Genomic DNA, 14,104 nt, shown 5'->3' with positions numbered 1-14,104 from the left:
GTGTTGAAAAGGGAAAGCATCTTTGCAGTCACTTCAGTTTCTTAATAAATTATTTTAGGAATATTACCTACCTATTTTGACTCTCCCCCTTTCAGGACCTTCTCCCATTACTAGGATATTTGCTGGTTTCTAGAAATAAAAATAGAGCATTCAAATTACTATGTTTATTCTTTTGACATGCTCTAAAATGGAGAAAAGTTCTTAAAAGAATATATATCATTTCTGTATTTTTATCAAAACTATAATCAAATATTAAGTACCCTCTGCATAGTAAAGCATTTGACATACCTGAAGTTAGCACTAACTTTATGTAAACATCCTTGCCATGGAAACATATCTTATTTTCAAAATTATATCATACAAATAATTACAAAGCAATTAAAGCTATCATTTCTAGTCACCCTGTAAAATAAAACTAATAATTTTTAAACCTCCACAAATTATACACTGTCTACTTACTGCCAACAAAGAGTTTATGTGGTTGAAAATTTTCCTATAAAATTTCAAATCACAACACAATTGCCTTTATTTAAGTATATCAAATGGAATGTTGCTTCTTAAATATTTTCTAAACTACCATAGGAAAACATGATCAACATTCAACAGACTCCATTAAAATTCGTGTATCAGCTATAGTACATGCAAAAGCAAGATAGTCCAAGATAGTCCATTTTAAGATGTAGGAAAATAAAAACCAAGGCTAATACAGAGCTATATAAAGAAAAGGGTAGGCTGCAAATGTATCTCCACCATTTTTTAAGTCATCCTTATCTGTAGACATCTGGAAACAGAGAAACTGTGGAGATAGGTTTTTGTTGGGTGAGGGGGACAAGTAAGTCTCCTGTGTAGACTCTTCAGAGAGAAAATATATTGTTGTTAACTTATTGGACTCATTTATTCAATCAATGAATATATTTTTAGTGTCTTCTAGGGACAAAGAACCATGCTAAGCATTAAGTGAAAAAACAAAAGCACAGTAAAAACCAAGTTCCTAAACTCCAGATGCTCACTATGTAAGTAGAAAGAAAATTAAGAAGCATTGTATAATATTAGAAGATAATGTATGATGCTATGTATGAGTTACAGAGAGGATTGAGGTCTTGGGCTGGAGATTAAACTGGATTACTTTTAAGATCCCTTCCAATTTGATTTTCTTTGAACGTTTCAATGAAAACAATAAGCACTAAAAAAATACTTCAAAGGAGAAAGTGATTAACTAGAAATTTCACTATTAAGGGAAATGTTCATGGGGCTGGGGGGGGGAACAGTGTCCATTAGCCAGATCCTGAAAAATGACAAGGAACCAGCATGGCGGAGCAGAGAGAGGGTGAGGACGCCACGGAGATGGCAAAGGCTGTAAACAGGGATGCACAGGACACAGTGACAGAAATGAGAGGGCTCTTGTTGAGGGTGGCAGGATGAACCTAGATCTGGATAGTCTTAAATACCAGGTCAAGTAATCTGACCCTCATGTTATAGGCAGTGAGAATACAGGAGACGGGAAACCAATGGAACTGGGTGTCAGGTGATCAGACTTTTGTCCAATGTCTTGACAGCAGAAACAAAGAGGGAGGTATGGAGCTGAGAAGCACTTTAGAAGAGAAAAGTAACAGGACTTTAGACTGGTTCAAGTCAAAAGATTGAGAAGAGAGGTGGTAAAGACTTTGCCAAGGTTTTGAGTTTGTGTGACTAAAGGAATGCTGGTGCCTTTTTATGGTAATAGAAAAATTACGAGAGGTACTGGTTTGGGATGGGAAATAACCAAGAGAAGGCCGGGCGCGGTGGCTCACGCCTGTAATCCCAGCACTCTGGGAAGCCAAGGCAGGCGGATCACTTGAGGTCAGGACTTTGAAACCAGCCTGAGCAAGAGCAAGACTTCGTCTCTACTAAAAATAGAAACAAGTTAATTGGCCAACTAAAAATATATAGAAAAAATTAGCCGGGCATGGTGGTGCATGCCTGCAGTCCCAGCTACTCGGAAGGCTGAGGCAGAAAGATCGCGTGAGCCCACAAGTTGGAGGTTGCTGTGAGTTAGGCTGATGCCACGGCACTCTAGCCTGGGCAACAGAGTCAGACTCTGTCTCAAAAAATAATAATAATAATAATCAAGAGAAGGAGATGACATACTGAGTTTGAGCAATGTGACATGCCGAATGCATACTAGCCAGGGGAGTGGGAACAGGAAGATTTGGGCTTGAAGTTATTGTCACTGGAGTGTGATAACTGAAGACATGAGACTGGACTGGTTCACCACAGCAGAAAGAGAAAAATAGCATCAGACAGAACCTGGACCTTCAAAATTCAAATCTGGCAACTATTATATTTATCAAAGATCCATTATGTATAAAATGTTGTACTTCAGACTTTCAAAGAACAAAGAGAAATAAAACATGAAGACTTTGACTTTAAGGAGCTTAAACCTAGTAGGGAAAGACAGAGATAGCTTTTTAGAACATGATGCAGATTATGAAAAGTACCAAAAGAAAAATTGCTGCGAATGAATTACTTTTTCCATTGTACATCAGGATAGTCTTTAGGAAGATGACTTTGGATGACTTTAAGCAAGGACGACTAAGATTTTGATAAGCATTAAAAAAAAAAAAAAAAAAGAATGACTTTTCAGGCTGATAGACCCCTACAGGTTAATGGCATGGTCACATAGGGTCACAGACATGGTATACTGAGAGCCTGTGTTTTGATGTGACTAAAGCATAAAATGTCCAGTGTAGAAATAAGACCAGAAAACTATGTCGGGAATAAAATGCTACATTAAAGACACTGGAATTTATTCTACAGGCAAAGCCAAGACAGAACAGTGAAATAATCAGATCTATATTTAGGAAGAAAGTCTGGCAGTGATGTGAAGGACAGAGTGGAAAGGATGAATGCACCACAAAGTAGAGAGACAGAGAGACCAGCTGGAAATGGGCTACAGTAGTCGAGGGAAATGTAAGGACACCCTGTGACAAGGGTCATAGAGGAATGTATAAAAGCATTTCAAGGCCAAAGTTCAAGATTTGACATTGCTTTTCGCTTTTTTACACCATCCCCTCCGCCCTCATTCATTCAACAAATATTGACTGATCAGATCACATACAAAGTAACAGTCAGTGTTTTAGATGCTAAAGATGCAGCAGAAAACAAAAACTGGGAAAAATCCTTGCCCTCAGAGAGCTTACATTCTGTCGGGAAGAGAAAGGCAATAAACAAGAATATAGCACATCAGATATTGATAAATACTGTGGAAAAACAAAACGAAACAAGGAAAATACAAAAGACTGCCACAATTAGATGCTCTGAGGGACTCCACCCTTCCAGAATAACTACATGCTCCATAAGAAACAAGCCAGGTGCGGGGGGTGTGTGCCCGTAGCTATGTGTCTGAGCTATTTGGGAGGCTAAGATGGGAGAATCGCTTGAACCCAGGAGTTCAACCCCATCACTAAAAAATAAAAGAAACATTCCTTGAAGCATGCTGGTCTCACATCTCACAAGACCTTAGGGATATCTATAACTTTTACCTCCACTCCAAATAATGTGTCCTTCTGGCTGGAAAGTTAAAGAAAGGCAGGATGGGCCTGACAGCAGATGCCAATAATGCACTTTGGGAAATTTATAGCCTCAAATATTTATGTTAGTAAGGAAGAAAGGCCGAAAAATAATGAATCAAGTGCCCAAGTTAAGAAGTTTTAGAAAAGAGAGGGAAGTTCAAGAGAATAAACCAAGAAAAAGTAGAAGTAAAAAGGTAAAGATAAGGGCAGAAATCTATAAACCAGAGAGATTTATGAAGCCTTTGACAACTGGAGCAAGAAGAGAGAAGGTGCAAATAAACTCCACCGCAAATGACAAAAAGGAACATAACTATAGATCCAGGAGATGATAGAAGGATAAAAGAATCCTATGAAGAACTTTGTATCTATTAATTTTATAATGTATATAAAATAAACAAAATCAAGAAAACATAATGAACAAATTGATTCAAAATGAATTAGAAAATGTGAAGAAACCAAAAAGTACTAAATAAATTGCAACTGTAGTTAAAAACTTCCTGAGAAAATACCAACCCCAGATGATACTGGGGGCAAGTTTTCAATGAATAGATTGTTTCAATATTACTCAAATACTTTCAAAGAATGGAAAAAGAGCGAATGCTCCAAACATATTCTAGAAGGCCAGTATAATCTTGATAGGAAAATCAGACAAAGCATGAAACAGATATATTTCAGGCCAACCTCACTCATGAGTATAGATGTAAAATTATGAAACAAAATATTAGTAAACCAAATCCAAGAACAGGAATGCCAGGATGGCTTAACAAAGGAAAATCTATAAAAGCTCCTCACCACATCAACAGATTAAAGAAGAAAATGACACAAGCATCTTGAGAAATGCTCAAAAAGGCAGTTGATAAAATGTTAACTCTGGCCAGGCACAGTATTTCACACCTGTACTTCCAGCACTTTGGGAGGCCAAGGTGGTAGGATTGCTTGAGCCCAGGAGTTCAAGACCAGCCTGGGCAATTTAGCGAGACCCTGTCTCTATAAAAAAATTTAAAAATTAGCCAAGTGTGGTGGTGCACACTTGTAGACATAGCTACTCAGGAAGCTGAGATGGGAGAATGGCTTGAGCCCAGGAATCGGAGGCTGCAGTGAGCTATGATCATGCCACTGCAACTCCAGCCTTGGCAACAGAGCAAGACCTTGTCTCTTAAATTGAAAAAAAAAAAAAAAAAAAGTAATGTGCAAAATTTGAAGATCTGTATGCAGAAAACCATGACACCTTATCTTAAATGACATGTAAAAAGTCCTAAATAAATCAAAATCCCATGTTTATAGGTAAGAAGACTCAATATAGTAAAGTAAATTCTTTCCATACTTATGTGTAATCTCAATGTATAGTAATTTCAATCAAAATCCCACCAGAGTTTTCTTTGTGTGAAATTTGAAAAGCTGATTCTAAAATAGATGTGGGGCTGCAAGCCAAGAAATGCAGGCAGCTTCTAGAAGGTAGAAAAGGCAAGGAAATACATTCTCCCCTAGAGCCTCCAGAAGAAATGCAGCCCTGCCAACACCTTGATTTTAGATTTCTAACGTCCAGAGCTGTAAGACAATGAATTTGTGTTGTTTTAAACCAAAAATAAAAAATGTATGTGGAAGAAGAAAGAGCTCAGAATAGCCAAGATACTCATGAAGAAGAGTATATTTGGGGTAGAGAGGTGAGAAGAGGAATCTGGCTCAAAACAAGATGTCAAGAATCATTTTAAAGCTATAGTCATTAAGGCAGTATGATATTGGCACAGGGACAGAAAAACTGATCAATGGGATAGAGCAGAGAACCTAGACGGACCCACGATCCTGAGGGACTAGGAACTTGAGACCAGTAGAGAAAGGAGGAACTATTCATTAAATGGTGTTGGCATGACAGGCTATTCAAATGTGGAAAATACAGATAAAGTGAATCCTCACTTCATACCATACACACATCAACTTCAGATAGTTTAAAGACTTATATGTGAAAAGCAAAACTTTAAAACTTTTGGAAAAAAATGTAGAATCTCTTTTAATTCTAAGGTAGGAAGAATTTCTTAAACAAGACTAAAGGATGAAAAAACATTAATCACAAAAGAAAAGACTAATAAATTTGGTTGTATTAAAATAACTTCCAATCATCAAAAGATAAGGAAAATAAAAAGACAAAGCACAAACTGGCAGAAGGATTTGCAACACATATAAGCAACAAAGGTATGGTATCCAGAATAAAGAACTCCTACAAGTCAGTATAAAAAACAACCAAGTAGCCAGTCGCAGTGGCTCAAGCCTGTAATCCTAGCACTCTGAGAGGCCAAGGCGGGCGGATTGCTCAAGGTCAGGAGTTAGAAACCAGCCTGAGCGAGACCACTCGAGACCACCATCTCTACTAAAAATAGAAAGAATATATAGAAAAAATTACTGGGCATGGTGGCACATGCCTGTAGTCCCAGCTACTGGGGGAGGGGAGCAGAGGCAGGAGGATCCAGGAGTTTGAGGTTGCTGTGAGCTAGGCTGACACCATGGCACTTTAGCCCAGGCAACACAGTGAGACTCTGTCTCAAAAAAAAATAAAAACAAAAAGAAAAAACAACCAAGTAAAAAAATGGGCAAAATGTCTAAACAGGCGTTTTAACTAAAGCAGAAACATGTTTAACCAATAAGCATATGAAAAGATATTCAACTTCATCAATAATGAGGGAAATGCAAATTAAGATCACAGTGAGATACCATTTTACACCTACTAGATGGGTTAAAAGTGAAGAACTGTTGAATAGGAAGTGGGTCCATGGGAATTCTAACACATTGCTGGTAGCAGAATAAATTGGTACAACTTCTTTGGAAAACAATTTAGCATCACCTTGCAAAAGTGAACAACTGTATATACCCTTTGGCTCAGTAATTCCACTTTTATAAATACCAGATTGTAATTTTTTAAAAAATGTGTGGTAGAGTCACACAATGAATTTTAAAACAGCAGTGAAAAATCACTGAATTACAAATAAATGTAAAAACATGATCAAATCTTAGAAGCATTATGTTGACCAAGAAAGCAAGTTTTAGAAGACTATATACAACAGGATGCCATTTTCACAAAGCTTAAAACCTAGCAGAGCTAGAGAGCATACTGTTGGCATACATACAAATGTGATAAGCCTATTTTAAACAGAAGAGAATAACAGATTCAAAATCCAGCATATCTGTTACCCGTAGGGAGGAGCAAGAGGATAGGACGGAGGAAAAATATAGACAGAAGCACCCTATTGGCAGTCTTCCTCTCACTGGGTTAAGAGACAGGTTCTTGACAGTTCACTGTATTTGTATGCTTTGTAAATTACATAGATATTCCAAATATTCTTTTGTTAAGTATCAAATATTAAGAAGATTATAAAGACAAAAAATAAAGCAAGGAATGTGAATAGGAATTGTTGGGAGTGGGTTGGACAGGTATCTTCAACATTATTTAAGCATTATTTTAGGTTTTTCAGAGAAAGCTTCCTTGAGAAGGTAGCATTTAGGATAAGACCTCAAGGAAGTGCAGTAACGAGCAAGCTGCGATCTAAGGGAAGAGCGGTGCAGGCAGAGGGAAAACAAAGTTGCAAGGCCTGAGGCAAAAATGTACTAATAAACTGAAGGCAAGGCTAGGGAAAAAAGTGGGGGTCAGGAAGGACAGAGAAATACAGCCATGGCAATTCTAACGAGAAAAAACCCAAGGAAGGGCTTGGTTGCTGTTGCAAATGGTTCCATTTTTGGGCAAGTCATTGCAGCACCAGCATTAGATAGGTTCTTGAGCACTGTCTGGGCTACGCTCTGAGAGTTGGTGAGGGCTGCCCCAAGGTTGGCAGATGGGCAAGGGCAAGGTCACAGTGCTTGGAGCAGTTAGAAAGAAGGTAAAGGCAGATTTAGAGTATAGGCCTTAGTGAGAATGGGATCTCCGGGTACCATAACAATTTTTAAAAGTATAAAATTATCAAATAAGCCATTTGCTACATTATTTGTCATTGTTAAAGTTTGAGCTTTAAATCCTTCCAAAATGAAGATAGTAAGATAAAAACACTACAAAGTATGAGATATGGGAGCAAAATTGCTTCATATGAGAAATAAAAATAGATTATGAGCTGCTGAATGTGAGAAACACAGGAAGCTGGTTTTAGATCACTTAGTTAACTCTTGTTAGAAGCTCTTGCAGTCACGCTATGTCGAAACAGAGACTATGAGCACCACAATGACATAAGGATATGATGGAATGAGAGAGAAGATCTAGCTAGTACTGAAGTTACTAGAGAATATCTTTGCTATAACATACTGAAGGCTATGGAAGCTCTAAGTGTGTACTGCCCATGCAGAGTCTGAGATGAGGCCAGAGGCAGTGACACTATTTAGGAAAACCTATGAGCTCTTCTGTAAACTCTAAAAAAGGAACCCAGAGCTTGTGGAGTTATCGACAGAGAAGGGTTCCTGCAAGCAAGTTAAGACCTAAAATCACAGAGTCTTTAGTTGAGATCTAAAATCATTTTTATTTTATTTTATTTTTTTTTGAGACAGAGTCTCACTTTGTTGCCCAGGCTAGAGTGAGTGCCGTGGCGGCAGCCTAGCTCACAGCAACCTCAATCTCCTGGGCTCAAGCAATCCTGCTGCCTCAGCCTCCCGATTAGCTGGGACTACAGGCATGCACCACCATGCCCGGCTAATTTTTTCTATATATATTAGTTGGCCAATTAATTTCTTTCTATTTATAGTAGAGACGGGGTCTCGCTCTGGCTCAGGCTGGTTTCGAACTCCTGACCTTGAGCAATCCACCCGCCTCGGGCTCCCAGAGAGCTAGGATTACAGGCGTGAGCCACCGCGCCCGGCCTCTAAAATCATTTTTAAATGTGCATCCCTTAGCTGGGATGACCTGTTCCCTTCAGAATAAGTAAATAAATATAAAGTTTACAAGATACTTGATGTTTCATAATAATAATAACAACAAAATAAATAATACGATCACCATTAAAATGCATTTAACTTCTCAAAGCATTTTTCACATCCATCATTTCCATTCCCTTAATGGAAATATTCAAGGGTCTACAGGTTTCAGAGCAACTCCATCCAATCCTCAAGATTCTATACTGAATTGTATTTACAGATGTGCTTTATTTTCAAAAGACTAACTTTAATGATGATTAATTTCAGTGAAAGTATATGCTTTAAAAAAAAAGGAAACTGCAGTTGACACATACACAACTTCACCCACACACAAACCTAAAAGGATGAAGAAAGGATACCAAAATTGTTCTGACCTAGTTACATCCCAATTAACACAGACTATGCTTTACTAAAACTCCTCTTCTTACTGTGAACACAAAATGCCAGCTGTGAAAGAAAGTGATACTGCTGGGTTTGCACACTTTGGTTACTATAGAAACAGTAGAAATGGCAGGAGTTGGATGCCACACATTTAAGTTATCGGCAATAAAATCAGACAGATAAATCAATGCTACAGGCTTCGTTTTAGTTAAATTGCATTTTAAAGGCAAAAGGCAAGGAAATGTGTGATAAATAATATGATTACTCAGAAGCTATTCATGAACTATCTACATTTTAGCAGAATTTAGTTAATTCTTGAATTTATATTCATGATGGTTTACATGTACTCCAGATTTGCTTTTTCCTTTTATAGAATCAATTTTTTCACAGGGTTAAATTTATGTCGGTTAATTGGCACATCATAAATAGAACAGCCTAAAGGTACACAATCATTCCACTACATTTGCTCTGCACTCCCTATCCCAGGACACTTGAAAAAAAAATATGAAACTCACAACATGGCTCTTATCAGTACCAATAAAGAATAGAGGAAAAAAACAAACACAATTATCTATAATCCTGAATAATAGGAACAAAGATAATCAGAATATCAATTAGACTAGTTTCTGAAACAATGAACAGTGCAGGCCTGATAGTAATGGCTACAACTATACTTTTATTTAAATATAGTGGTGACACAACCCTCCTTATATCTGATACAGAAGTACATTCCCAGGAGGAAACCTACAAGTTCATGTTCCTTTCTTTACACTGTTTTCCATTGTTTACCCTGAACAAATAAGATTCTGTGTCATAACTAATAGAGAACTACCTAAGAATAAAATCCATGTCTTTTTCTTTTTTAGTAAATAGTCATTTGCTAATAGCATTAGTCTATCATAACTGTTTATCCCCTAAAACAACCTCACTGATCAGATAATAAAGAATTTTGAAATATAGAGAATCTGAACATTGTGATTGCTACCTCCTGGAAGACAGGGAAGATTTCTGTCACTACGTATCTGCTGAAATCAAGATGATTAATAAATAGTTGTTGAATGAGTAAACAAATAAATGAATAAACTAAATTGCCCATGGTTAACACTCATAATCCATCCAGCTAGGGGTTAAGATATGAGTGTCCTTTGACAGGCAAGTTCCCAACTGGAAAACAAACTGGAAGAAACTAAAGTAAGTATTTACCCCAAAACATGACAAGCTCACTTCTGAATATGTGTTTTTGTTTGTTTGTTCATTTGTTTTGCTTTTTTGAGATAGGGTCTCCCTTTGTTGCCTGGACTACCATGCAGTGACTTGATCTTAGCTCACTACAGCCTCAAACTACTGGCCTCAAGAGAGCCTCCTGCCTCAGCCTCCTGAGTACTGGGACTACAGGTGTGAACCACCACACCCACCTAATTTTTCTGGGTTTTTTTGTTAGAGACAGGGTCTCCTTATGTTGCCTAGGCTGGTCTTAAACTCCTGGCCTCAAGCGATCCTCCTGTCTCAGCCTCCCAAATTGCTGGGATTACAGGCATGAGCCACCACACCCAGCCAGGTTTTTAAAAATTCTTAGATTTCAACTTGAATAAGATAATTTGTAAGAAAAAAATTCTGATTTTAGTTTATTTCAGGGTTTCAAAAATCACCTATATGCTAATGACTTCCAAATCTATACCTCTAGATCTCTAACCTTCTATATTTTAGAGATATGCTAACAGTATGTGAGCAGTTATATCTCTACAATCATTTTTTTTGAGCATTTATTTGTATTTTACTTTAGCGTATTATGGGGGTACAAGTGTTAAGGTTACTTATATTGCCCATGCCCCCCTCCCCCCTCGAGTAAGAGCTTCAAGCATGTGCATACCCCAAACGATGCACATCTTACTCGTTGTGGTTGTATATACCCATCCCCTCTCCCCCCCACCCTCCCAACACCCAATAAATGTTACTCCTATATGTCCACTTAGGTGTTGATCCATTAATACCAATTTGCTGGTGAGTACATGTGGTGCTGGTTTTTCCATTCTTGAGATACTTCACTTAGTAGAATGGGTTCCAGCTATATCCAGGAATATATAAGAGGTACTATCACCATTGTTTCTTAAAGCTGGGTAGTATTCCATGGTATACATATACCATATTTTATTAATGCACTCATGAATTGATGGGCACTTGGGTTGTTTCCATAGCTTTGCAATTGTGAATTGTGCTGCTATAAACATTCGTGTGCAGGTGTCTTTTTCATAAAGTGACTTTTGATCTTTTGGGTAGATGCCCAGTAGTGGAATTGCTAGATCAAATGGTAGATCTACTCATATTGCTTTGAGGTATCTCCATATTGCTTTCCACAGAGGTTGAACTAGTTTGCAGTCCCACCAGCAGTGTAGGAGTGTTCCTCTCTCTCCGCATCCATGCCAGCATTTGTTGTTTGGGGACTTTTTGATAAAGGCCATTCTCACTGGAGTTAAGTGATATCTCATTGTGGTTTTGATTTGCATTTCCCTGATGATTAGAGATGTTGAACATTTTTTCATGTTTGTTGGCCATTATTCTGTCTTCTTTTGAGAAGTTTCTGTTCATGTCCTTTGCCCATTTTTTGATAGGGTTGTTTGATTTTTTCTTGCTGATTTTCCTGAGTTCCAAATAGATTCTAGTTGTCAGCCCTTTATCAGAAGTGTAGCTTGCAAAAATTTTCTCCCATTCTGTGGGTTGTCTGTTTGCTCTCTTGACTGTTTCTTTGGCTGTGCAGAAGCTTTTTAATTTGATCAGGTCCCATTTGTTTATTTTTGTTGCTGTTGTGATTGCCTTTGGGGTCTTCTTCATAAATTCTTTGCCTAGGTCAATGTCTAGAAGAGTCTTTCCAACATTTTCCTCTAGAATTCTAATAATTTCACACCTAAGGTTCAAGTCTGTTACCCAGCATGAGTTCATTTTTGTGAGAGGTGAAAGGTGTGGGTCTTGTTTCAGTCTTCTACATGTGGCTATCCAGTTTTCCCAGCACCATTTATTGAATAAGGGTTCTTTTCCCCAGTATATGTTTTCGTCTGCTTTGTCGAAGATTAGTTGGCTATATGAGGATGGTTTCATATCTGGGTTCTCTGTTCTGTTCCACTAGTCAATGTCCCTGTTCTTCCACACTCATCTTGAACTCAACTTGTCCAAATTTAATTTTTATGTTTCCCTGTCTGCCTCTTTGGTTATTCCCTTCCCAGTGAACAAGAGCAGAAGTCTGAACTCCACCCTCCTCTTTATCCATCAAACCTAATAAATCCTCAGATTTGACTACCTTCCATCCTATTTATCTATGATCTCCCCTCCTGTCTATGCAACCACCTCTACCCTAGTCAAGCCCTTCCTCATTTCCCAACCACCTAAACTGCAACAATCTGATAAAGCTGCTATCCTCACATCCTCAATCCAACTCTCCATAAGCTTGTCGGACTGGTCTATCTTAAACAAAAACCCGCCCAGCTCAGGAAACTGGCCACAGGAAAAATCCAAACTTCTAAATAGGACAATTAAGAGCCACCATAATCTGGCCCCTACCTCTCTTCTTTTACTATTTCTTGCTTTGCCCCATTAACACCAAAGCTTCTTACCCTGTTGCCCCTACTCACGTTGTCTCCTCTGCCTGAAATGCTCTCTCCACCCACCCCTTTTCATCTGAACTTCTTATCCTTTTAGATTCAGCTCTATATTGTTGGAGCTTAGAAACCAATACCCCAAAATATGGCTCCCTAGCATGCTGAACTGAAGAAGCCTCAAGGTCTCTCTGACCCCATCCATACAGTCTCTCTTAAAGATGGTGCAATTTCTGTATCTGCCTAAGATCCAGACCCACCAAGGACAACAACTGTTTTTTCTTCCCCTCCACATAAAACCAAGAATGTAATTACACCTGAACAGACGGTCAAAGGGAACTATTTACAAGTTAATCTCTGATCCATTCATTCTCCCTGGTAATTCCTCTTCTCCCCACCCTCCCCATAACCTGTTTTGCCAGAGTGGTATATAAACTTCCAAACTTCCCCAGCTTGGGGTTAGGCAATCACTTTGTGACTCTCCCCATATACACATTAAGTTTGTATACCTTTTCTACAAATAATCTGCCTTTTGTGAGTTGATTTTTTAGCGAATCTTCAGAGGGTGAAAGGGAATTCTCCCTTGACCCCTACAGTATGACTCCTACAAGACAGCCCCCATCCCAACTGGTTAGGTCTTCTCCTTCCCTGCTCTCAGTACCTTATGCTTAGCTGATCCTTGAATGTATAATTGCGTTTGTGAACCTTATTTATGATGATCTGTAGATCAACAGAATCTTCCCACCCATGCACTTGTTGAGGGAAGGGATTGTATTTATTAATCTCCGTATTCCCAGTGGCCAGCATAGTGTCTGATACATATTAGGAAGTTAAAATATGTTTGTAATGCAAATATTCTAAGTACTGTAAACCAGTACTTCCCTTCATAGAAATTCAGTTAGAAATAAATAATCTAGTTTAAAATGACAATTAGGTTCCACAATTCCATTTGTGTCATACTTGAGGTACCTAACCACTGTTTACAATGTTATTTCTAAGCAAAAATGCCTTTCCTGTTCAAAATTATGTATTTATAAAGAGCAAGGTGCAGGCTATCTGTAAATCAGGAGCAGCCTAAAATATTAATGCTGTGATTAACTTCATTTTACCTTAAACTGGTCTAGCTGTATCTGTAATACAACACTTACGTTAATCAAACTTTGGTATTCACAGTAAACAGTGCCTGCCAACCCGGCACTGCCAACAGTTAACAATGCACTTCTTTGTCTGTCTTTTAAGAGTGGTTATAGGCCTGAACAGCAGAGATAAGATTTTCTTTTCTCTAACAAGAACCAATAAAAAGCAACCATTATAAAAAGCTCAGTGCAAGACAAATACATGTATCTAGAAGGCTATTTACCTAGCTAACTTCAAGGTCACTAAGAGAGTATAATCAAAATATATTCCACATTGACATCAATGGCAGGAATATAACGCTACAAAGGCGTTGGGATTCTATCCTGTTCATTAACAAGTATAGTCTCTCCTCAGAGAAGCAACACTAGTAGAGAGTAGCTTTCTATTTACAGGTGTAACATCTACATTCAAATCAAATAAGTCAGTCCTATCAGCATGAAAAATTAAGAGTGTCAGAGATGGAAATTATCCAACCTTAGCTTTACTGATAAAAAACAGAGGGCCACAGAGGTGAAGGGCCCAGAACCTTGTAGAGTTCACTCTCTACACACAGTGGCAGATCCA

General features: G+C 38.1%; 1 protein-coding gene across 3 annotated transcripts in view; it reads right to left on the bottom strand.

Annotated features, from left to right (window-relative positions):
• Positions 1 to 14,104, bottom strand: part of CDK19 (cyclin dependent kinase 19) — a 146,666-nt gene that overhangs the window by 26,976 nt on the left and 105,586 nt on the right. For all 3 annotated transcript variants that reach the window (XM_012753113.3, XM_012753114.3, XM_076003059.1), the window contains one exon: positions 72 to 129. In XM_012753113.3, coding sequence (XP_012608567.1) covers positions 72 to 129 — 58 coding nt within the window. The remainder of the gene's footprint in view (positions 1 to 71; positions 130 to 14,104) is intronic.

The sequence above is a fragment of the Microcebus murinus genome, chromosome 5, assembly GCF_040939455.1.
Source record: "Microcebus murinus isolate Inina chromosome 5, M.murinus_Inina_mat1.0, whole genome shotgun sequence".
Taxonomy (NCBI): Eukaryota; Metazoa; Chordata; class Mammalia; order Primates; family Cheirogaleidae; genus Microcebus; species Microcebus murinus.
This window is presented reverse-complemented; position numbering and strand designations above follow the sequence as displayed.